The sequence below is a fragment of the Schistocerca cancellata genome, chromosome 11, assembly GCF_023864275.1.
Source record: "Schistocerca cancellata isolate TAMUIC-IGC-003103 chromosome 11, iqSchCanc2.1, whole genome shotgun sequence".
Lineage (NCBI taxonomy): Eukaryota > Metazoa > Arthropoda > Insecta > Orthoptera > Acrididae > Schistocerca > Schistocerca cancellata.
The window spans coordinates 32,962,057-32,985,937 of record NC_064636.1 but is presented as its reverse complement, the minus strand read 5'-3'; the positions used below and the strand labels follow the sequence as shown (position 1 = coordinate 32,985,937).

The 23,881-nt window shown below is 39.6% G+C and overlaps 1 protein-coding gene across 3 annotated transcripts in view; it reads left to right on the top strand.

The window, feature by feature from the left end:
- Positions 1-23,385, top strand: part of LOC126108557 (uncharacterized) — a 46,999-nt gene extending 23,614 nt beyond the window's left edge. The window contains exons 2-3 of one of the 3 annotated variants that reach the window (XR_007523549.1): positions 2,099-2,287; positions 23,213-23,385. Coding sequence is in view for 1 of the 3 variants with exons in the window: in XM_049913844.1 (XP_049769801.1) it covers positions 2,099-2,219 (121 nt within the window). In the remaining 2 variants the exon portion in view is untranslated. Of the gene's footprint in view, positions 1-2,098; positions 2,311-23,212 lie in introns of all 3 variants that reach the window. The other 2 variants (XR_007523550.1, XM_049913844.1) reach the window with 2 other exon arrangements.
- Positions 23,386-23,881: the final 496 nt, after the last annotated feature.

The window sequence follows — 23,881 nt, the reverse complement described above, 5'->3', positions numbered from 1 at the left end:
CCACTGGAGTTTATCTATCATCTCCGTAACGCTTTCGCGATTACTGAATGATCCTGTAACGAAGCGCGCTGCTCTCCGTTGGATCTTCTCTATATCTTCTATCGACCCTATCTGGTACGGATCCCACACTGCTGAGCAGTATTCAAGCAGTGGGCAAACAAGCGTACTGTAACCTACTTCCTTTGTTTTCGGATTGCATTTCCTTAGGATTCTTCCAATGAATCTCAGTCTGGCATCTGCTTTACTGACGATCAACATTATATGATCATTCCATTTTAAATCACTCCTAATGCGTACTCCCAGGTAATTTATGGTATTAACTGTTTCCAGTTGCTGACCTGCTATTTTGTAGCTAAATGGCAAAGGATCTATCTTTCTGTGTATTTCTAGGACTCAGCATATTAATGTTCACATATTTTATCGAAGACAGTAGCATCGTCGGGGGCGTACGCATTGTAGGAATGGACTATCTTTGGTAGGTAGAAGCAGCTGCTTTTAGTTCACAACTACGCTTCAGAGAGTAACATGTCAACATGAGCTGTTCTAAGAAAAGTTTTACGTTTGACGATACAGATTTTCTGCTGGATTTTTACTTTTGACGTTGCCTGACGGCAGACAGGAGCTTTAAGGTATGTTTTACTGAGGGACAATATAACTATTTTTTATATGGTAAAATATCAAACAATGGGAAATCCAGGATGGAATGTAACAATACCAGAGAAGGAAATTTGCTACTCACCATATAGCGGAGATGCTGAGTCGCGATAGGCACAACAAAAAGATTCACACAATTAAAGCTTTCGGCCATTAAGGCCTTTGTCAGCAGTAGACACACACACACACACACACACACACACACACACACACACGTAAACACAACTTGCACACACATCTGCAGTCTCATAGAACTGAAACCACACTGCGAACAGCAGCACCAGTGCATGATGGAAGTGGCGACTCGGTGGGGGTAAGGAGGAGGCTGTAGCGTGAAGGGAGAAGGATTTTTTATACGGTTGTCAGTACATGTAGTTTTGCAGTATTTGACTGGTTTCCTTGTTTTGTAGCATTTGATAATGGGATGACATAGTCCTGAGACATGTTGTGCTAAAAATGTCACACATTTGACATCTAGTGGCATAACATTCTCAGTTCCGAAACTTTGGGTTTCGATACTGCCGTGCCAACTCGTAACCGAACTGTCACCTTCCGACCTAACCTAGATCTCGGGCTATACCAGAGATTATCATGTCGCAACTACCTACTTTCCAAAACTACTCTGGATGCAATACCAGTATTGTCATTGTTATGTTCTCTTTCTGTTTGAGCACATATTATTATGCCACTGGTCAAAACTGATGTCCTAAACTGGTAGGTTTAGTTGACTTAACCCCTCACCTTTTCTAAAGTTTTATTTATACCACATCAATAAGCAATATGGATTGCTACTCACCATACAGAGCAACCCTTTCTTTTCTCTGTGCCTGATTGCGACTCAGTGCCTCCTCTGTGCAGTGAGTATCAATCTACCCTTTCTGTATTGTTATTTTTCCATCCTGGTCTTGCCATTGTTCTTTTTACACACAAATGTTCTGCTACTTATTTCCTCCACAGAGCTTCCATTTTGTGTCACAAAAACTCCAAACTATGTAAAAGGAATTATTTATTTCAAAGTCTTTCTGTTGAAGGTCATGGTGTTCCAAATTTTGTGACTACCAGTGTGGTGGATGGCTTATGGCAAGGGGCAAATATTGTGCGCCCACACACACACACACACACACACACACACACACACACACAGAGAGAGAGAGAGAGAGAGAGAGAGAGAGAGAGAGAGAGAGAGAGAGAGAGAGAGAGAGACTGACTGACAGACAGACAGACAGACTGGTGTGGGATGCAAATATTTGAGCAATACTCAAGAATTAGTCTCATGTGCAATATGTGTATATCATGCTTTACAGGCATCATGCAGTCTCCTGAACTCTCACACAGGGCTATAGTCTGCCATTTGCCTTCCCTACAACCAGTCTTATGTGAACGTCCTATTCTGTGTTGTTTTTATTTGCGCTCTGCTCTGACTTTAGTGGCCTGTCTTTTACAGCAGCAGCAAGGATGGCCCTGCCACTGCAGTGGGTCCGAAACCTGGGGCAGCCAGTAAACCGACGCCTCAGCCACCGGCTGCCCGGCGAGGCAGGCGATTCGGCCGTCGCTCTGCACGGTAGCCGCCCACGGGGTAAGAGCAATGGATCTGCTCTACTGATGGACATAGCCAGCTGATGTCAAGTCATAGGCGAGTCTATCTGATACGTATCGGTATGACCCTCCTGCCTCTATATTTTAGTTCTGCAGCTATCAGAAATGGCGATGATACGCGTACTGTAGTAGGGAGCGTGGCTTTATGGAGTAGAGCGTGCTTGTGGTTTCAGTGAACATAATTAGAGACGTTATTTACCAATAAATACACAATCACCATACTATGCTGCATGGTAAGAGCAATTTCACAGTTGTCAATCGTAGCACAGTTTAATCCTTTTGCAGTCAGCCATTTTGAACGGCAAATGCTAAAAATGTCATACAGTTTTTACACTGTCATGCAGTGTTCTATTTAAAGTGCGATATATCGTGCTGCATTCGATGTGAAAATATAAAAAAATACCACTTACCCCAAAAGTATGTAGTTTGTTATAGTACACACAGATTACCATACTACTTCACTTTAAGTTTTTTATTATAATATTTTCACCATCGTGGACACAAGTCGCCAAAGTGGCGTCAAGTAAAAAGACTTGCAATATGGCAGCCGAACCCCGAAGGGGATATCCCGGCCAATAAATGCCATACGAACATTTCATTTTTCAGTGACAAAATAAAAAGTTAATACGAATTTGATTTTGTTTCCATATAATTAACACCACCTTTGATTTAAAGAAAGCACACAAATGTCCATAAAATCTAAGCAAAAGTTCTAAGTAAACTTGCATAAGAAAAATGAAATTTTTAACATTATTTACAGATTTATCATACAATGGGGTGAATAGAAAAAGTTTTCAACTTTAAAAGAAAAAAAACAACTGATGATATTAACAAGAAATATGAAAATTTAAATTACATGGACTCACATGTCTGGGCTTAACTTTGAACATATAATTAAAATTGGGATCGAGATCATGCATAATATAAACAATTAAAAACTTTGTATTTCCATTCACTCCACAGACAGGGATGAATAGAAATAGCAGTGGTAATCTTATTATTTTTTCTATTTATTAGTCCTTGGGGTGAACAGGGACATGTCAAAATCTATTTTGGATTAAAATGTGTTTTGGATGTAGGACAACAAGAAACAAAATTTATCTAGTTCAAAATAGTTCCATTCCTTAACAAAAACTAAAAAAGTTGCATACATTTTGTTTTTTGTACTGTTTCCCAAATAAAGATTATTATTTTCTAACATTGTTTTGGACATTAAGTAAGTGACATAAAGTTTAAAAATGATGTGTTTGAAATTACAAAGAGATTTCAAACATCATCTCCTTCACTCTAAAGTGACTCCTCATTTCCAAAAATAAATGTGTGTTATTTCCCTTGTCTTTTCAAAATTAATCACAGGGTGATCTCTTGGATTGAGAACAGTGCCAGGTGTATCTTCATTTCCATCAAATTCTACATCCTCTTCAGAAGAAACACTTCAAATTGTCATTTCTGTTCACCCCACAATGTTCAAAATCACAGCCCCCACATTTTCAGTTAGCTTAAACATAAGTCAGATCAAAGTATACTTTAAAACTGAACTTTTGGTTAATGAAACAGGACTGCAAATTAGCTTACCGTGTGCCTAAATTCAAACAACACAACTTAGACTGTTGCTTTCAAATAAAGTTCAAAGTAAGCAAATTCAGCACCACATCCGGTGATCATCATAGAGCGAACAAGACACTGACTGACAGTGTTGTCAATTTTGAAATTCATAACTTCCCTGTTAGATTGATTCACTACCAGCCTAGACAAATAGATCTTTTGATGATATTGCCATTTGTCTTCCAACACAGTAGCATAGAACTTTTCAGGAAGTTTTGCTGCTGTTCACCTCATTGTTTCTACTCACCCTATTTTATGGTAAAAATTATAATAATTGTACAGCACATTACAGTCTGACCGATCTATGCAGTTCTGTATCACCTAACTCTCATGTTTTCTAGCAGAATACATTTTGCCAAATAGTTTTGTGCTCCTCTATGTAAAGAATATGGGCCTTTTGTCGAGTCCCATATTCAGTAAGTATGCTATAAAACCTCTTACGTCACCTATCACGACATTCTTCCGTTTTTTTTTTTTTTGTTTTTTTTTTTTTTTTTTTTTTTTTTTGTGAGCAGGATAAAATAACAGTGTGTTCGGATGCAAATTGCTTAGCCGAGTGATTTCTTTCAGTGACAATTACTTGAAGTAATGCTGTAGTGAAAAATAAATTGAAATATTCAGTTGTGGAAGATCCCACTGGTGACATATGCTGTGGTCCAGGCACCTCCTGTAATGGATGTGGCAGCGGCTGTAGTGTTTCAGGTGCCATCATTTCAGTGTACTGTGTATTTTCCGTACTGTCCACTTTCCATCAATATACCAGCATGAAAATCACTGTCACTTTCTGAGCCACTGCTGCTTTCTCTTAAATACTCCATATAACAAGTATTTTTCAATAACTCACAAATTTTATTATTGGACACATTTTTATAAAAAAAATTGCAAAAATGAATTAAATAAACAAACAGCAAACATCAGCAGAAACAAAAATAGCACAGAAACAACATAAAATAACAATACTACACAAAAATGTCAGATGATATAACAGAATGTAAACAAGTATTTTTAAGCATGATGTCAACACAGGAACAATGCAGTAGCTGAGCTACACATCATCAGTATTTCACTGCAACAATGCTTAAAAGTTGATAACTGCCAATGTACACACAAATCGAAATGTTGAGCCCCAATACTGCACTTGCTAGCTACATCTGGCATTGAATTTTGTAAGCCAAGTGAAAGAAAACAGCATACTGACAAAATGGCACTCTGACAGTACTGGCATCAGTGGGGCATAACGATAGGTCATTACCTTGATGTTAAAAGTATTAATAGCCATCTTCATTGCACCACATTTGCCACCGGGGAAACAAATTTTTCTCCTTGTAGACCTCTAAAGACTTTTACAAGTTAACTCTCTGTTTCTTTTAAAACCACTGTTTGATGTGCAGCTCTAAAAATGCAAGTAATAAACATATATCAATTGGATTCACATACAGGATGATTCTGAGATGGTGCTACAAACTTCCAGGGATGATAGATAAGGGTAAATGTATCAGTTTGAAGTAGGCGGGGGGGGGGGGGGGGGGGGGGGGGGGGGACCTGGTCCACAAATAACGGAGCAAAGGCTATGAACTGAAATCATTCTGGTACTCTGATAGTGGACCTCTTCTATTACGAGCTCTGCACTTTCCATATTTTCGGAGGAGGTAGTGTGAACCAAAACAAGAAAGAAAATGTGTAGCAAACACGGGTTCCAAAATGTGTGCCTTAAAAGCTATGAACACTTGATTAGTAGAAGAGATGTGTTTTCACAGTAGCAAAACTGTGCTTGTAGTGCTTGTAGACACAGTAGAGCCCTGCTTACTGGACTTTTTTCTTGTTTTGGTCCATACTACTTACTCCCAAGCTATGGTTTGGGAGTAGGTAGAGCTTGCAGTGGAAGAGCTCCACTGTCAGAGGTATCAGAACAATTTTCACTTTTAACTTTCGACTCGGTCATTTCCGGACCAAGGTTCCTTACCTCATCATCCCTGAAAGTTTGTAAGATCATCACGGAATCACCCTGTGTACTGAACCCTTAACATAGCCATAACAGAACTAACACACTAAACTTTAACAAAGTTAAATGTTGGCAACCTTACATCAATAGCTCTCACTTATATTCCACCATCTGTTATAGAACCTCAATTCCAGTGCAGTAAACATTTAATAGCAATCGAATGCTGCCAACCTTCACAGATTAAACTTTCAATCAGACATTCCATTCTTTTACACCACTTAAAAGCAACACAGTTACAACATATTTAATAAATAATAAAAGCAAAGCTTAATATTAATTTTAAATAGAATACGAATGAGGAGCAACCTTGGCATCAATAACGAGCCCTTTACTTATACTAGAGACAGTTAGACCAACAGATACACTTTACCTATGTGCAAGCTCATGCTTGCTAGGAGGCAACGTTAAACCAGCACAACCCATGAGACAAACGTTGCAGAAGAGGCAACTATGAAGGTAATTCCAAAACTAAGGTCTCCTATTTTTTTTTTATAAGTACAGAACTCTGTGTGGCAGTTGGTCACACTGGAAAGAAGAGTGCTTCATGCACTGTGTGTAAACAGCACACACCGCACTGAGGCGCTGTCTTGGCTTGGCAGCCGTTAAGAATGGAGCTCTCTTTGGATGTTACCACCAAGTGCAAATTGCGCGCATTTATTCTGTTTTTGAACACCGAGGGCTCTGCACCGATTGAAATCCATCGGCGATAGACGGAAGTGTATGGTGAGTCGTGCAGGGATGTCAAAAATGTTTGTAGGCGGCGTAGAGTGTTTGCAGCTGGTCGGACCGAAATTCACGACGAACAAAGGAGTGGGAGACCGTCAATTTCTGAGGAGACAGTGTTGAAGGTTGAGCAAAGCAAATGTGAAGATCAGCAGATCACCCTGGATGATCTCTGCACATTGGTTCCTGAGGTTTCCCGAAGCACCGCTCACAGAATTTTAACAGAAACATTGAACTACCGGAAGGTGCGCACAAGATGGGTGCCACGCATGTTGACAGAGGGCCACTTGTGGCAACGAGTTGATGCTTCCCGCGCATTTCTTCACTGTCTTGAAGCCGAACAGAACAACTTTCTGGACTCAACTGTCACGGGTGACGAAACCTGGGCATACCACTTAACACCTGAGACCAAGCAACAATCGCACCAGTTCATAACTTTCTGAACAGCATGACGGCGAGCTGGTATGACGTGGGCATACAAAAACTGCCACAGCGTCTACAAAAATGCATCGACAGAAATGGTGATTATGTCAAAAAAATAGCTAAATGTTCAAGCTGTAAACTGATGTAAACCATTGTAGAAATAAACAAGTCTGTGTACATACAAAAAAATAGGAGTCCTTACTTTTGGGATTCCCCAGGTAAAAAGGACAGTGCCACCAAAAAGTGCAATGACAGTTTAAACAGCATTTCTCGTACGTTGACCAACCACAGTTTCTGGCAGACAATGTCACTCGTATACTGACCGATGAAGTGTCTGCCAAACAATGACACTCAAACACTGGTGAACCCCAGTTTACCTACCCATCACACTGCTGTACTGTCCTACAGCAGTAAAGAGGAAAACAGACTAAATACCGTATTTACTCGAATCTAAGCCACACTTGAATCTAAGCCACACCTGAAAAATGAGATTTGAAATAAAGGAAAAAAAAAAAAAAAAAATCCCAAATCTAAGCCGCACCTGAAATTTGAGACTCGATATTCAAGGGCAGAGAAAAGTTTTAGGCCGCACCTCCAAATCGAAACAAAGTTGGTCCATTGTAATATGAGAGACAATTTAAGTCGAATAAATGACGAAACAGCTACAGTAGTTTGGTTCGAGTCGTAAGCTTAGCAGTTAAGCTTTACCAGGTAGCCATTGCTATGCGTCAGGCGCTCCGTCCGTATTTACACGGATACTCTTCCTTTTCACGTGCTTCGTCTGGTTTGAATCGATTGCTTATTTTGCTTTGATCTGATAAGTGCCGTTTTCTGTGTTATAGGTGTTTACGTCAGTCACTCTAAGCTGAAAATGCATTACTATATTGTGTCATGCATTGTTTGTCGCATTCTGATAGTGCGTGTTTACGGCCTGTCGCTGCTCGCGGCATGGCTTGCTTTTGTGTGCGCTACCGCCGCCTACAATTAAAAAAAGAGAGGAATCGTCTCATTAGCGAAACAATGGCAAGAGACTGCTATTTGTAGTTACTTATACTGCTGCTTTCTTTGATAATGATCAACAAGAACCAAATAATAGACTGCGTATGATAGAACATGTTCTGAACGAGAGTTTGGCGAAATTTTTTCTCCGTTTGAAAGTCTTTGCGGCCGCTTCTTTAGTACATGAAATTCTGCACAGAAATTAGTCATCTTCGATTTAAAAATCTAGTCAATTGCCGTGCTTCATTTCTGACTGTATCACTATTAGGCATAAGAGTAATACGAATATAAACATGACACGATATGTATATTCTTCCGCGTTTGCTGTTGTCTCACTCTAGTTTCGTAGTTTATTAGGCAGACAGGATTTAAATGAGATAGAAACAAACACGAAAGAATACATGGCAAAATGTTTATATTCGTATTATTCTTATGGTGAAGAGAATACTGCATGTGATTCACATTTCATCAGGTTCCTATTAGCAACCATCTCTTCTCACAGGTAGGAAAAAATTCAGAACGTAGAGTTGGCCATATTGACAAAAATCCCAGTCTTGCCAGTCGGACTTTCGTAGTACATTGAAATTCTGCTACATTCGAAGATGAACAATACGAAATTTGTATTTACTTCATTGGATAATGTATGAAAATGCAGTGGTCGAAACTTGGGCGGAGAAAAAAAAGCTCGTCTTCCAATTTTTTTTTAAATTTTATTTACTGACGCAGAGGTTTTGGCCCCAGTATTTATCTTTTTGCCTACAAAGGATGCCAGTGTAGCGCTACATATATATGCGATGGCAGAAGTTAATTGTGGCGGCACCTACCAACATTTTTCAGAACTTCCGCTTGCTTTGCACTCGATTCTAAGCCGCAGGCGGTTTTTTGGATTACAAAAACTGAAAAAAAGTGCGGCTTAGATTCGAGTAAATACGGTAGCCTCTACCAGAACAGAAGGCGCGGTAAGCGTGGCAGGCTGATGACAACTTCAGCTCCGATAATCACTGGCACGATGGCTTTTATTCTCTTGCGAGCCTAGCTGAGAATCTCGCTTAGCAAAATCCTGTCACTTCCCCACCCGTCCTTGTCAGAATGTGACAGCCACAGAATCCACCAGGGCATCGTACTCCATACACGGTAGCAGGAAACAGATAGCCTGTACTCGTCTGTAGCTCGGTACTGCCCTCGACGCTCGGCGGTCGCATCTCTGTGACTACAGTACGTAGACTGGCAGCTAGCTGACCCACTCCATCAGACAGTCACTTCGTCACCTGCAGCAGATTGCTTGCTTAGACACCATACCAGCCAACGGTGCTTAGAATTCCTCTGTGGCCACAGATAACACCAGTCACAGTAAGCCTTCTCTGAAATCGATAGGCACGGACGTTCCTGGAACTGCTCAGTATAGTCTACAGACTGAACACAGTGTGTTACTAAATGAAACAGACCGTGTTGCCTCTTATAAAAGCGTCTCTGTATTTTGCGAATATTAAAATTTCCCAAATTTAAGTGGAAAAATGTTGCTTTGAAAGAATAGCAGTGAAGATGATTTTATTTTTTATGTTGACTTATTGTGGGTCACATACTTCCAGACATCACCAACCATGCCCTTATTAATAGTTAAATATATTCCACTTTCACACTCAAGTTTGTTGTTGCTGCATTGCTTTTCCAAATTAAACTTTCAGGTTACAATTCTCCATAGTCATCTTTTGATAACTGTTCAGACAGTAATACACACATCAAAAAAAGTTTTGCGTCACCTCGGTTCCGCGAGTTCTGGAACCTGTAGAGAAAATTGGAATAGAGATCAACATAAACACAATTTCCGCCCTTTTAATTGCTCATGGAAACCACACATTGCATGTTGAACCACCATACAGCAAGACCTCCAGAGGTGGGGTCCAGATTACTCTACACATCAGTACCTCTAATACCCAGTAGCACGTCCTCTTGCATTGATTCCTGTCTGTATTCATCATGGCATACTATCCACAAGTTCATCAAGCCACTGTTGGTCCAGATTGCCCCACTCCTCAACGGCGATTCAGCGTAGATCCCTCAGAGTGGTTGACGGGTTGCGCTGTCCATAAACAGCCCTTTTCAATCTATCCCAGGCATGTTTGACAGGGTTCGTGTCTGGAGAATATGCTGGCCACTCTAGTCGAGCAATGTCGTTGTCCCGAAGGAGGTCATTCACAAGATGCTCATGATGGGGGTGCGAATTGTCATCTATAAAGACAAATGCCTCGCCAATATGCTGCCGATACGGTTGCACTATCGGTCGGAGGATGGCATTCACATATCGTACAGCCGTTACGGCGCCTTCCCTGACCACCACGGCGTATGTTGGCCCCGCATTATGCCACCCCAAAACAGCAAGGAACCTCCACCTTGCCGCACTTGATGAAGTGTGTGTAAGGCGTTCAGCCTGACCGGGTTGCCTCCAAACGCATCTCCGATGGTCGTCTGGTTGAAGGCATACGCAACACTCATCAATGAAGAGAACATGTTGCCAATCCTGAGTGGTCCATTCGGCATGTTGTTGGGCCCATCTATGCTTCGCTGCATGGTGTTGTAGTTGCAAAGATGGACCTCGCCATGGACGTTGGGAGTGAAGTTGCGCATCATGCAGCCTATTGCGCACAACGTCCTGTGATGGCACGAAAAGCATTATTCAACATGGTGGCATTGCTTTCAGAATTCCTCTGAGCCATAATCTGTAGGTAGTGGTCATCCACTGCAGTAGTAGCTCTTGGGCAGCCTGAGTGAGCCATGTGATGGACAGGTCCTGTCTCTCTGTATCTCCTCCATGTCCAAACAACATTGCTTTGGTTCACTCTGAGATGCCTGAACACTTCCCTTGTTGAGAGCCCTTCCTGGCACAAAGTAACAATGCGGATGTGATCGAACCACGGTATTGACTGCCTAGACATGGTTGAACTATGTAAAACACGAGCCGTGTACCTCCTTCCTGGTGGAATGACTGGAACTGATCGGCTGTTAGACCCCCTCCATCTAATAGACGCTGCTCATGCATGGTTGTTTACATCTTTGGGTGGTTTTAGTGACATCTCTGAACAGTGAAAGGGACTGTGTCTGTGATACAATATCCACAATCAACATCTGTCTTCAGGAGTTCTGGGAACCGGGGTGGTGCAAAACTTTTTTTGATGGGTGTATATTCTGTCAGTGGAAACTACTGACTGACAACAGTGGTTTCATGCATAATCACATGCACCTTCCACAAATAAACCTTATTATTGCTCACTATTACCTTCATACCGTTCAGTTTTTTCAGATCTTTTGTGCATGAAATGTATGACAGCAAAGTTAGTTCCAAAATTGAACTTCAACCAAAGATGAAATTCAGAGACATCGCTGAGGAATTGGTGAATGAAGTTGACAATGATCCAGAATTTCTAAAGAAGGTTAAAAGGGTGACAAAACATGGTTATATGGGTATGATGTCGAAGCGGAGGCACAGTGTTCCGAATGGTAACTGCTTTAAGAGGTAAGACCAAAAGAAGTTCGAAAAGGTAAACCATGTGAAGGTTCTTCTCACTGTTTTTACTGATAACAATGATATGTGCATCATGAGTTCCAGCATTATGGTTGTAGGCAATAAGGAATACTACATGGAAGTTATGCATTATTTGCATAAAGCTATCTGAAGGAAATGACTAGAATTGTGGCAAAAGCAGTGGTGGATATTGGATGGTGGTGGTGGTGGTGGTGGTGGTGGTGGTGGTGGTGGTGGTGGTGATGATGATGATGTTTGTGCTCACACCTCAATACTTGTTAATGATTTTTTGATGAAAGGTAAAACTGTTACGTTGCCTGAGCCACCATATTCACCGGACATGGCCCCCTGCAACTTCTTTCTATTCCCAAGACTGTAGAGAACTGTGAAAAGATGTTGTTTTGCCACCAAGATTCTATTTTTACAAAAAGTGAGATCCAGAAGTGCTTCCAAGATTGAAAAAAGTGCTGGCACAAGTGTGTTATATCTGAGGGGGGGAAGTTAATGTTGATGAATAAATATAGATTCTTTAAGAAAAGCAGAAATTCTCATTAATTTTTGATCACACGTGCAACTATTTAAATAATTTGTTGTGCCACCATTCCACGTGAAACCCAAATTATGACATTCTACTCAGAGACAGCTAAGGACTTGGAAGAGCAGTTGAATGGAATGTACAGTGTCTTGAAAGGAGGATATAAGATGAACATCAACAAAAGCAAAACGAAGATAATGGAATGTAGTCGAATTAAGTCGGGTGATGCTGAGGGAATTAGATTAGGAAATGAGACACTTAAAGTAGTAAAGGAGTTTTGCTATTTGGGGAGCAAAATAACTGATGATGGTCTAGTGTAATTAAAGTAGCCTGCATTGTAATACATGAGGAAATAATTATAATATGAAATCAAAATTGTACGGTACTATAAGAAAATTACAAATTACACAAGGATATAAAACTAATTTAAGATACCTCAAAAATGTGTGTAAATACAAATTTTATATGTATAATTGTAGGTATATTGTATTGTATATGATTTTGCTGACGAAATCCACACAATGTAAATTGTTACATGGATTAATAAAGAAATCAATCAATCAAAAAAAGTAGAGAGGATATAAAATGTAGACTGGCAATGGCAAGCAAAGCGTTTCTGAAGAAGAGAAATTCGTTAACATCGAGTATAGATTTAAGTGTCAGGAAGTCGTTTCTAAAAGTATTTGTATGGAGTGTAGCCATGTATGGAAGTGAAACATGGACAATAAATAGTTTGGACAAGAAGAGAATAGAAGCTTTCAAAATGTGGTGCTACAGAAGAATGCTGAAGATTAGATGGGTAGATCACGTAACTAATGAGGAGGTATTGAATAGAGTTGGGAAGAAGAGGAGTTTGTGGCACAAATTGACCAGAAGAAGGGATCGGTTGGTAGGACATGTTCTGAGGCATCAAGGGATCACCAATTTAGCATTGGAGGGCAGCGTGGAGGGTAAAAATCGTAGAGGGAGACCGAGAGATGAATACACTAAGCAGATTCAGAAGGATGTAGGCTGCAGTAGGTACTGGGAGATGAAGAAGCTTGCACAGGATAGAGTAGCATGGAGAGCCGCATCAAACCAGTCTCAGGAGTGATGACCACAACAGCAACAACTCAAAAACTGGAGCGTGTGACAGGTAATACTTGGGTGCTGTTGAATGTAAAATAAGTGAGTCGCTGACCTGCCAGAGAAAAGTGCAGCCAGCTCCAAAAGTTCCAGACAATAAGAAATGCACAGGGAATACTGTTTACTGTATCATAATACTAGTGATAGTAGTACCTCTTGCAGTGACTTTCATGGACCACTTGAGTCAATTTTGCAAAAAGAGTTTCTTAGTGTCCTGTTGGCTGAGTACTTCTTCTTGGAAATGACCCTTCCCATTGCTTGTTTGTTGGTGTCAGTTTGTAATCTACTTTGTGAGCCTTTGAGTTTCTTAATTTTTATCTGTTCTGTTTTTATAAGTCTTCTGTCGTAATTTGTATTGTATATGTATTTGTAGTTGCCTTATAATTTCCACGATTTCCATAATCCTTTTCATGTTGCTCTTACTGTTCCAGAATTCCTCTCTTTTTGTCCTGACTCCTCTTTCCTCTTGCTTTTATTGGATGCCCAAAGAAATAAATTGTGTTTTCTCCTGATTGTGCTCGTGACTAGTTCCACTTCATTGTAGAATCTAGTCTCAAAAACCCTTTTCTAGGTAGTTTTTGTTGTGCATGTTCTGATTAAGTTCGTAGTATCCTCTGGAAGTTATCTGGAAGTTCTGCAGGACATTCACTTTCCTGTTTTAGTTGCAAATTCAGTGTTAGTTGTTTTTTAAGTGATTCCACTTACATATTTTATTCCTGGTTGTGTAAGTTTTGTATTGTATTTAATTTTGTGACTATCGAGGGGCTACATTGTAAGCACTTTTTATTATATGTTGTGCTTTTGTCAGTTGGTTTATTCAAGTAGACCATAATCAGTACAGATGAGAAGAGGGTTGATGCTTTTGAAATGTGATGGGGATAAAAGAATGCAGCATATTAGATGGGTACACTGGATAATGAATGAAATGGTATTGAACTGAATTAGTGAGAGTAGAGCTATATGACACAAATAAACTAAAATTGGAAAGGTTGCTACAACTGAATGTCACTACCACAGATAACATTGAAGTACATCTTACAGAGATACTAGTGACGAACATACAGATTGTTTAAAATGGGAGGTATTACTTTACTGGATATCGTTACATTTAACAAAAATGAAGAGTAAAGTTGGTTTTACTATTGTAATATAACATTCGCATAACTGAAACTTAATTTAATAAAGGTGGAAGAGAAAATTGTGCTTGGTCATTTGAAACTAAGCTGGCATTCAGTGTCGTATGTTCATTGGCTTAAAGTATTTTCACTGAGGTCACCTGTCTGCATTTCGAAACAATAAGGGTTGTTTCACACTTATCAAGCTGGCAAGCTAATGGTGCTGGGTGCATGGCTGTTAAGTGGGGGCTGTTTGCATCAGCACGACATTCGTACAAATAGTGCAGTAGCTTGCATGACGGAATGCTGCAGCTGCAGTATGTCACATGTTTACAGTGTACGTATATTCCTAAATTTTGACAAAGAATTAAGCAAAGGGGTTACCTGGATGCTCTCTCTTAGATGCCTGAAGACAAGAAGAAGAAATACGGTGTGATGGGTTCATCCAACCAGCGTGAGGAGAGACAATGTTGAGGCATTCTTAATACTTTTAGAGAACTTTAGAAATGGTACCAATACCTTTTTCCACTATTTTAGGATAAATGTGAAAATTTTTGATGATCTATATGTAAAAGCAAAGGATTCAATTCAGTGCTGAAGCATTCTTCAGAGAACATATCCAGCCCGTACTCTTGTTGGCAGTCACCAATGAGTGAAAATTTTTATTTGTATTTCAAAGGGCTTTAATAATGCTATGTATTATTAAAAGTTCTGAGAACCAAAGACATATATATCAGTAGAGAAACCGCAAATTCAAAACTAATTTTAAGTTAATATTTAAATTTGGAAACTGAATGAATAAATATGTAAGGTTTTTTAGTGGTGAATACGCACACGCGCGTGATGCAGTATTTTGAGGGGGATGTCTGAATGTTTTCACTTCTCGTCAGCAGACAAGAAATATGTGACCTCTTAAGGCCTCTTTCGGCTATTGCCTGAGATGTCCTACACATTTTGCAGTAAGCTACTTTTTTGTAAATGTTGTTGTTGTTGTTGTTGTTGTTGTTGTTGTGGTCTTCAGTCCTGAGACTGATTTGATGCAGCTCTCCATGCTACTCTATCCTGTGGAAGCTTCTTCATCTCGCAGTACCTACTGCAGCCTACATCCTTCTGCATCTGCTTAGTGTATTCATCTCTCGGTCTCCCTCTACGATTTTTACCCTCCACGCTGCCCTCCAATGCTAAATTGGTGATCCCTTGATGCCTCAGAACATGTCCTACCAACTGATCCCTTCTTCTGGTCAAGTTGTGCCACAAACACTTCTTCTCCCCAATCGTATTCAATACTTCCTCATTAGTTATGTGATCTAGCCATCTAATCTTCAGCATTCTTCTGTAGCACCACATTTCGAAAGCTTTTATTCTCTTCTTGTCCAAACTATTTACCGTCCATGTTTCACTTCCATACATGGCTACACTCCATACGAATACTTTCAGAAATGACTTCCTGACACTTAAATCTATACTCGATGTTAACAAATTTCACTTCTTCAGAAACGCTTTGCTTGCCATTGCCAGTCTACATTTTATATCCTCTCTACTTCGACCATCATCAGTTATTTTGCTCCCCAAATAGCAAAACTCCTTTACTACTTTAAGTGTCTCATTTCCTAATCTAATATCCTCAACATCACCCGACTTAATTCGACTACATTCCATTATCCTTGTTTTGCCTTTGTTGATGTTCATCTTATATCCTCCTTTCAAGACACTGTCCATTCCGTTCAACTGCTCTTCCAAGTCCTTTGCTGTCTCTGACAGAATTACAATGTCATCGACGAACCTCAACGTTTTTATGATTGAATAACATCGGGGAGAGGCTAAAACCCTGTCTCACTCTCTTCCCAACCACGGCTTCCCTTTCATGCCCCTCGACTCTTATAACTGGCATCTGGTTTCTGTACAAATTGTAAATAGCCTTTCGCTCCCTGTATTTTACCCCTGCCACCTTTAGAATTTGAAAGAGAGTATTCCAGTCAACATTGTCAAAAGCTTTCTCTAAGTCTACACATGCTAGAAACGTAGGTTTGCCTTTCCTTAATCTTTCTTCTAAGATAAGTCGTAAGGTCAGTATTGCCTCACGTGTTCCAGTATTTCTACGGAATCCAAACTGATTTTGTAAATACTGGATTTTAAAAAAATGAAAATTCCCTCTTTTTCTCTAGTCGTTAAGAAAAGCTGTATATCTAATAATAACTTCTTATTGTAGAAATGGAATGAAACAAAGAAAGTATAAGCATGCTTACTGAGGCATTGAGTAAGGAAAGGTGTCTATATGATCGTCTAGATACACTGTACCAAAATAAAATATAGCCACAAATGTTGGAGTCTGAGTTTATACAATTTATGTAAATGTGTATATAGTTTACTTTTGATATGTGTACATGTGACTGTTGTTGGTGAAAGTACCTCTTGTGTTTAATTTGATTGTATCTTTCGAATTAGTTCAGCACGCCAGAAAGAATAGTGTTGAGAGAAATGTCAGAGCAGTTGTGATGGCTCCATCAATTGAAGACTACAGACATTTTTCAGCCTTGTGCTCACACTATTGTGAAATATCTTCCATCATTACTGTGTCACTTGCATGAATACCATCATGTACAATCAATTGCAGCTTCTCAGAACAAGACGCATCCATTCTGACAAAGTTCCTAAATTCCTGTGGATGTTGGAGCCTCAGCTTCTTCATTAACAGGGGGTATATGTCATGCTTCACCCTTCTTCCTAGCCAGGGTCTAGCCAAACTGTCGCTCCTGGCGTTATGTCATCATTCGTCGTCATCCTAATGACTGTAGTGGCCACTGTCATGGCAAGTGCTGCATAGATAATTGCGTGAAACATAAATGTAGATAATCATTTGCTTGTACCAGCATGACATAAAACAAACATTTTAGCCCATAATTCAGTATAGCGGTAATGTAATTTCACGATAACTGCACAAGATCATAACAACTGCTCAAGATAACAATACTTGCATAATAAATACTAACCTAGATCTCTTAAAAGTTTTTTAATGAGTAAGCGGCACCATTAGAAAGAGATCAACGTTAACAAGCCTACAGTTGAAAGAGATCAATGTAAACGAGCCCACAGTTCCGAATATTTGCTCTTGGCGCACTGGGGCTGACTTGTATACGTTAGGTGCACAGTTTAATAGGGCAAACGGGACTGTCGGCATTTCCAGACTTGTACTCTTGGAGCTCTGGTGCAGACTTGTATACAATAGGTGTACCATGTAATAGGGGCCTTATAGCAGCTTGGCTTTTGCTTCATGGGCTAATTATTTCAATTTGGTCTTGTTTTCTTTTTTAAAAAAATGTGTTGGTTTTTTAATGTAATTAGTACTTTACAGTTTACTTCCACCACAAAGCAGATAAGAACTGTTCAGTCACATATTTCACAATAAAAATACAGAAACAATGAAAACTATAACAAAATACATCAAATACCATCAGAATTGAATGACAACAATGCCCACAGCTGCCATTCCATTTCTCAGCAGAGAGACTAGTCTGAAACGACCCCAAATAAAATGTCACACTGTGCAGTATATGGGTGGATTTCTGCTAGAAGGTGTTCTGCAAAGGTTAAATCTCCCTATCTTAGTCTTTAGCTTCTCTCCTGTTAGGAAAACCTAATTGCAGCATCTCTCGGCATATACATTTCTACAGGGCTTGCAAGTGACTTTATACAAACTGCTTTGTGCCGAAGGTATCATTTCATCTCTGCTATTGAATAGTACCTTAGCTGTTTTACTTGTGTTGCAAAATGCAGGTCTGTAGTGGAGCAACTTTTAACTGTTTTGCAATGCTATCCGAAATTTTGACAACATATGGGATAGTTTATCATTTCTTGTAACTGCTCACTGTTTCCTGTTGATCAACATACACAAAAAATGATGTAATTTTACTCAGTTTTCCTTTTTCATAGAATTTTATCTATCAAGTGAGAGCTTTAGCCATTATCTTATTATTTGATATGGTCAAACTTGGAGATAACCAATCTGTTGTGTAAAGCTGTGGATTCAGGGAAACCCTTAATATTACATTCGTGCATAAGTTCATAATGTTTTTGTGTTGCATGTTGGTATGCTAGTTGCTATGGGTTTATTTATTGATTGTAATTTTTTATTTGTAGTTCACTGTATGCTACTTGAATTTACATATTGTCATTTGGAGATAGAGTAAAGCTGTGGATGCTATAAAATGGAGTACTAAATGAGAAAGCAGAATATTTCTTACAGATACTTCTGTTTGAGTTTAGTAGAGGGGTGACAGCAGCAGAAGCAGCCAGAAACATCCTCGCCGTGTACAGGGATAATGCCGTTGGCCAGAGCATAGCAAGGAATTGGTTTTCTCACTTTAAGGAGGATCGTTTTGACATTTAGTGACTCTCCATGTTCACAGAGGCCTTCAGGGTTTGGTGAAGATAATTTAATGCATTAATCCAGAGTGATCCACATCACTGTACTGGGGAACTGGCAGTTGTGGTGAACTGTGGTCATTACACCTTCATGTGATATTTGCACGCAATGGGGCAGGTTAAAAAATCGGGCCTAAGTGTACTGCATGCTGTAAGCCAAAATCACAAAAAAACGGTGGGTGGCCATATGTTCATCTCTGCTTGCTTGTCATCGATTGGCTCATGAACGACACTGATTATTCCTGTTCTGTATTGCTGCTGGCAGTGGCTGATACGTACGGGGAGCACGGGTTACGTGCGCCCCCTCCCCCTTTGCAGGGCTGTCCGTGCTGTCCCCTTCAATTTATTGTCCTATTGACGATGTAATTAACCATTTTGCCAGGAAGAATAGGCACATAGGATTCATCATTTAAGAAAGAGAACCAAAATACTAAATTTTTGTATCGTAAGAAGGCATTGTCTTGTATATGTGTATAATCAGTATAAATAAAACTTTGTCATACTGTGCATTTCACTTAATTATTTTTTTATTACGGTACAAGTTAAGGTATCTCAAGTTCTTTAGCGCCCCCTCTTTGAGATTTTTCTTTATCCACCACTGGCTGCTGGCGAAGAGAAGTGGTGTTCTTATGCTAACTAAAGGGAAAAAAAGGAACGGTTGAGCCCAAATAATGCAGGAGCTTCCCATGCAGTGACCTGTGCACATCCACAAAAGATAGTGTTATGCATCTGGTGGAACAGAAACGGTGTAGTGTACTAAGAGTTACTTCCCTGAGGTGTAACAACCACTGCTGACATTAACTGTCAACAACTGGGACATCTTGCAGATCCAGTCCAACAACAACAACAACAACAACAACAACAACCAGGAAGACTGCGTGAAGTGATGCTACTCCACGATACTGCCTGCCCATGTTACGCTAGACTGAAGAAACGCACTATACAAGAGTTGGGTCAGGAAGTCATTCTGTACCCATCTTATTCACTTGATCCTCTGCATTCTCAGGTTTTCACCTTTCCCACTCTCTTTCGAACAACCTTCAAAGGACATCCTTTCCAAAAGAAATTGTGCACCGAACATGATTCCACAAGTTCGTAGCCTCAAAACCGTGCAATTTCTACAGTCACGGAATGGAAAAGTTACCCTTGCATTGGCAAACTGTTGAAAATAGTGAAAGAGAATGCACTATTGATGAATACAGTCTCTCTTATGTGTAACTGTTGTACTTATTAAATTTGTGGAAAAATGGTATGAACTTATGCACCAACCTAATAATAAAGATCATAAATGTAATTTTATTGATTACTTTGTTTTTGCTTGTCTATAAGTCGTCTGTAGGTCTGAAATATAGAAATTGCATCTAACAAATACAGAAACATAAATTATCTATATAGAAGTTCCATCCCAAAAAAAAAACATTGATTAGTGTACGACTGCCAACCAGCAGGACACATCATCATAATTTGCATGAGCAGGAGTTTTTGTTATATAGTCTAATGGAACAATGATGTAAATTATCCTAAAAACCTATTTATGTTGTGACAATAATATTATAGTGCAAGAATACGTGACAAGGAAATTTACATTGAGACTACAACTGTTACCCAGAATAAACTGTTGTGGTATGTAATGTACCCTGACAGAATGTGCCAATTTTCTTATATGAACACTGACATCATGCTTTTCACATTTTGTTATAAAGTAACATCGTAAGTAATTACTGTTACACAGACAGGTGGAGTTACAAGGTTTTCATTGCCTACCATCAACATGTGAACGTAATCGTGTGTCACTTGCGACAAAAGTTTCAGTAGACTAGCAAGTGCCCAAGCTGCGGCAGGCAGTAGATTACCCAATGCTATCCACCAAGGTTTACAGATAGACGATTTCTGCCAGATGGTGCTAATAATTACTTCCTGCAAGTCTCAAAGTATAGCACTGGTTAATCTTTTCCCTGCCACAGCACGAGCACTTCCTGATCTACCGAAGCTTGTGTCATGAGTGACACATGATGTTTATGTTCACATATGGTGGTTACACAGTACTAGTTTCTAATGTGAAACGTGTTTGTTTCTACAGTCCATAACAGGCAATACTTATTGAGGTTACTTTAGAATGATGTAATGTGGAAAACATGATCTCAGTGTCCACATGAAAGCTGTTAGATTCTGCACTGTGTATTATATATGTTGATTTTTCATTCTGGCTGAGAGTTACAGTTTCAACGTAAGTATCCTTGTTATGTATTCTTGCTTATTGTCATGATAATTTGCATCATTGTTCTGTTAGACTGATGAGGGCCACTCAAATAGTAATGGCTCCTATTTTCCCCCCTAAATAATGTTTTTCATTAGGTGAAAAATTTGAACATCGCACTATTACACAATGCTTCTTCTCCAGTCCAACGCAGTGCTAATTTTCTGCATCAGCAGATGCCACCAGTGCAGTCACTTGTGAAATGGCTGACATCGATGTTCGTATTAAACAGCGTTCTGTGATAGAATTCTCGAATACAGAATGCCCATTTGCTTTCATGAGAGACTGGAAAATTTTTTACAGTGATGCAACAATGGATATTAGTGCTGTCAGGTGACAGGTTGTCGCTGTAATGAAGCTGAAGAACAAACGTCGTTTGCTGACGAAATGCAGAACGGAAGGCCGATGACCTCAGTGACACCACACTGCATTCAGCAACTAAATGACATCATTCGTGTTGACCACTAAGTGACTGCAAGTGATTTGTGTCACATTAGCTCACTCAGGGAAAGCAGTGTGGTGACAGTTATTCAACAGCTAGGATGCTCAAAGATTTGTGCAACTTGGATGCCGAGAATTTTAACTGACCAGAATAAAGGGGGGGGGGGGGGGGGGGATTGCCTCCCATCTCTGGTAGTATTTCTGTCTGGAGGGAGAGGACTTTCTGAAAAAATTGTGACTCACAGTTAAATTTGGTTTCATTGTTTAGAAGGAGAATCAGACACAATCAGTGGCTTCAGAAGCAGGACCATGCTTTTTACCTCGCCGAAATATATACCATTGTTAAAAGATGGACCAAAACTGTGGATAAAAAAAGAGGCTTTGCTTTTTGACTGACTCTGGTATAACAAACAATCCTCTTCACACCAATAATGGTGATGTGTCCTGCCATTTGGCAGTTGTACACTAATCAGTATATTTTGTTTTGGTATGTATGATGGCAGTAATGAGAGTTGAGGGACATGAAAGGGAAGCAGTGGTTGGGAAGGGAGTGAGACAGGGTTGTAGCCTCTCCCCAATGCTATTCAATCTGTATACTGGTATACTGAGCCATGGAGAAGAAATAAAAACTTTGAGGTTCACCGATCAGTTGAACGGAATGGACAGTGTCTCGAAAGGAGGATATAAGATGAACATCAACAAAAGCAAAACGAGGATAATGGAATGTTGTTGAATTAAGTCGGGTGATGCTGAGGGAATTAGATTAGGACATGGGACACTTAAAGTAATAAAGGAGTTTTGCTATTTGGGGAGCAAAATAACTGATGATGGTTGAAGTAGAGAGGATATCAAATGTAGACTGGCAATGGCAAGGAAAGCGTTTCTGAAGAAGAGAAATTTGTTAACATTGAGCATTGATTTAAGTGTCAGGAAGTCGTTTATGAAAGTATTTGTATGGAGTGTAGCCATGTATGGAAGTGAAACATGGACAATAAATAGTTTGGACAGGAGGAGAATAGAAGCTTTTGAAATGTGGTGCTACAGAAGAATACTGAAGATTAGATGGGTAGATCACATAACTAATGAGGAAGTATTGAATAGGATTGGGGAGAAGAGGAGTTTGTGGCACAACTTGACCAGAAGAAGGGATCGGTTGGTAGGACATGTTCTGAGGCATCAAGGGATCACCAGTTTAGTATTGGAGGGCAGCATGGAGGGTAAAAATTGTAGAGGGAGACCAAGAGATGAATACACTATGCAGATTCAGAAGGATGTAGGCTGCAGTACGTACTGGGAGATGAAGAACCTTGCACAGGATAGAGGAGCATGGAGAGCTGCATCAAACCAGTCTCAGGACTGAAGACCACATCAACATGTATTTTGTGATTAAACTTTTATAGTAACTCGTACAATTTTTGCACTTCTTAGATGCTTATTCTCTATTACAGAGCTGAAGGTAGCTTGCAGATAAGCCAAAACTAGTAACCAATAAAATTACATTTGTGATTGACTATTAAGGGTTTTTCTGAATCCACAGATTTAGCCATTACTGCAAGCTATACGTTTGCCTGTGGTTCAATTTGTGAGAGAGGTGTGGATAATGGGATTGAAATAAGTTGATGCACTATATAATGAATTCTTTTCTTTATTACAGTCCAAGAAACATACAGAACAGCCTGTTCCATTGTGAAGTTTCACGATTAAGTAAATAATAATTTCAGAACACCAGGAAAGAGTTTCTTTTTTTATATTATCTTATATTATCATTTTCGTAATACTCTGTTCTCTGTTTCAGGGTTCTGTGCCTTTTGCTGAGATGGCTGCCCGGCCTATAGGGTAGCAAGTGATGCTTCTACCGAGACAGTTCGATTGGAAGTGTAACAGAATGACACTTAGGATATTCTGCACTGTACCAGTGCTGCCTCATCCTCGGACGATTCCGGAATGAGTCGACTTCTGGCAGTTATACAGATTGCAAGTGTTATCCAATTCTGGTTTGCTCCCAGTGTTTAGTTCTGTGCTATTACTGAACAATATAACTAAACTAAACTTGTGTGTTGATGATGTAAAGGAATAAAAATAATTGGATGTAATCTTTCACTGGCTCTCTGTGCATCTTGCCTTTTATGTCAACGGTACACACAGAGGTAGTACTTGTTTGGTCAGTACACTTTGTAATATGTTAAAGTGACTTGTTGTGGACTATCCTTATTACTTACCAACTTTGACTGTGATCCAGCAGACTTGATGCAGATTATATCTTACTGTAATGGAAAATACTTGGTTTATTTATTTATTGAGACTTTCCTCAGTATAGAGGTTTCTTTACAACATAACAATACACTCGCAAAACATTACAGTGAATGGTGCACAAGTACCCAACCTTGTCTCAAGACTTTCCTGCAGGTACTTTGTACTTGTGTATCCTCTTTCTTTCACACACTACCTCCTCGTTGTCATCATA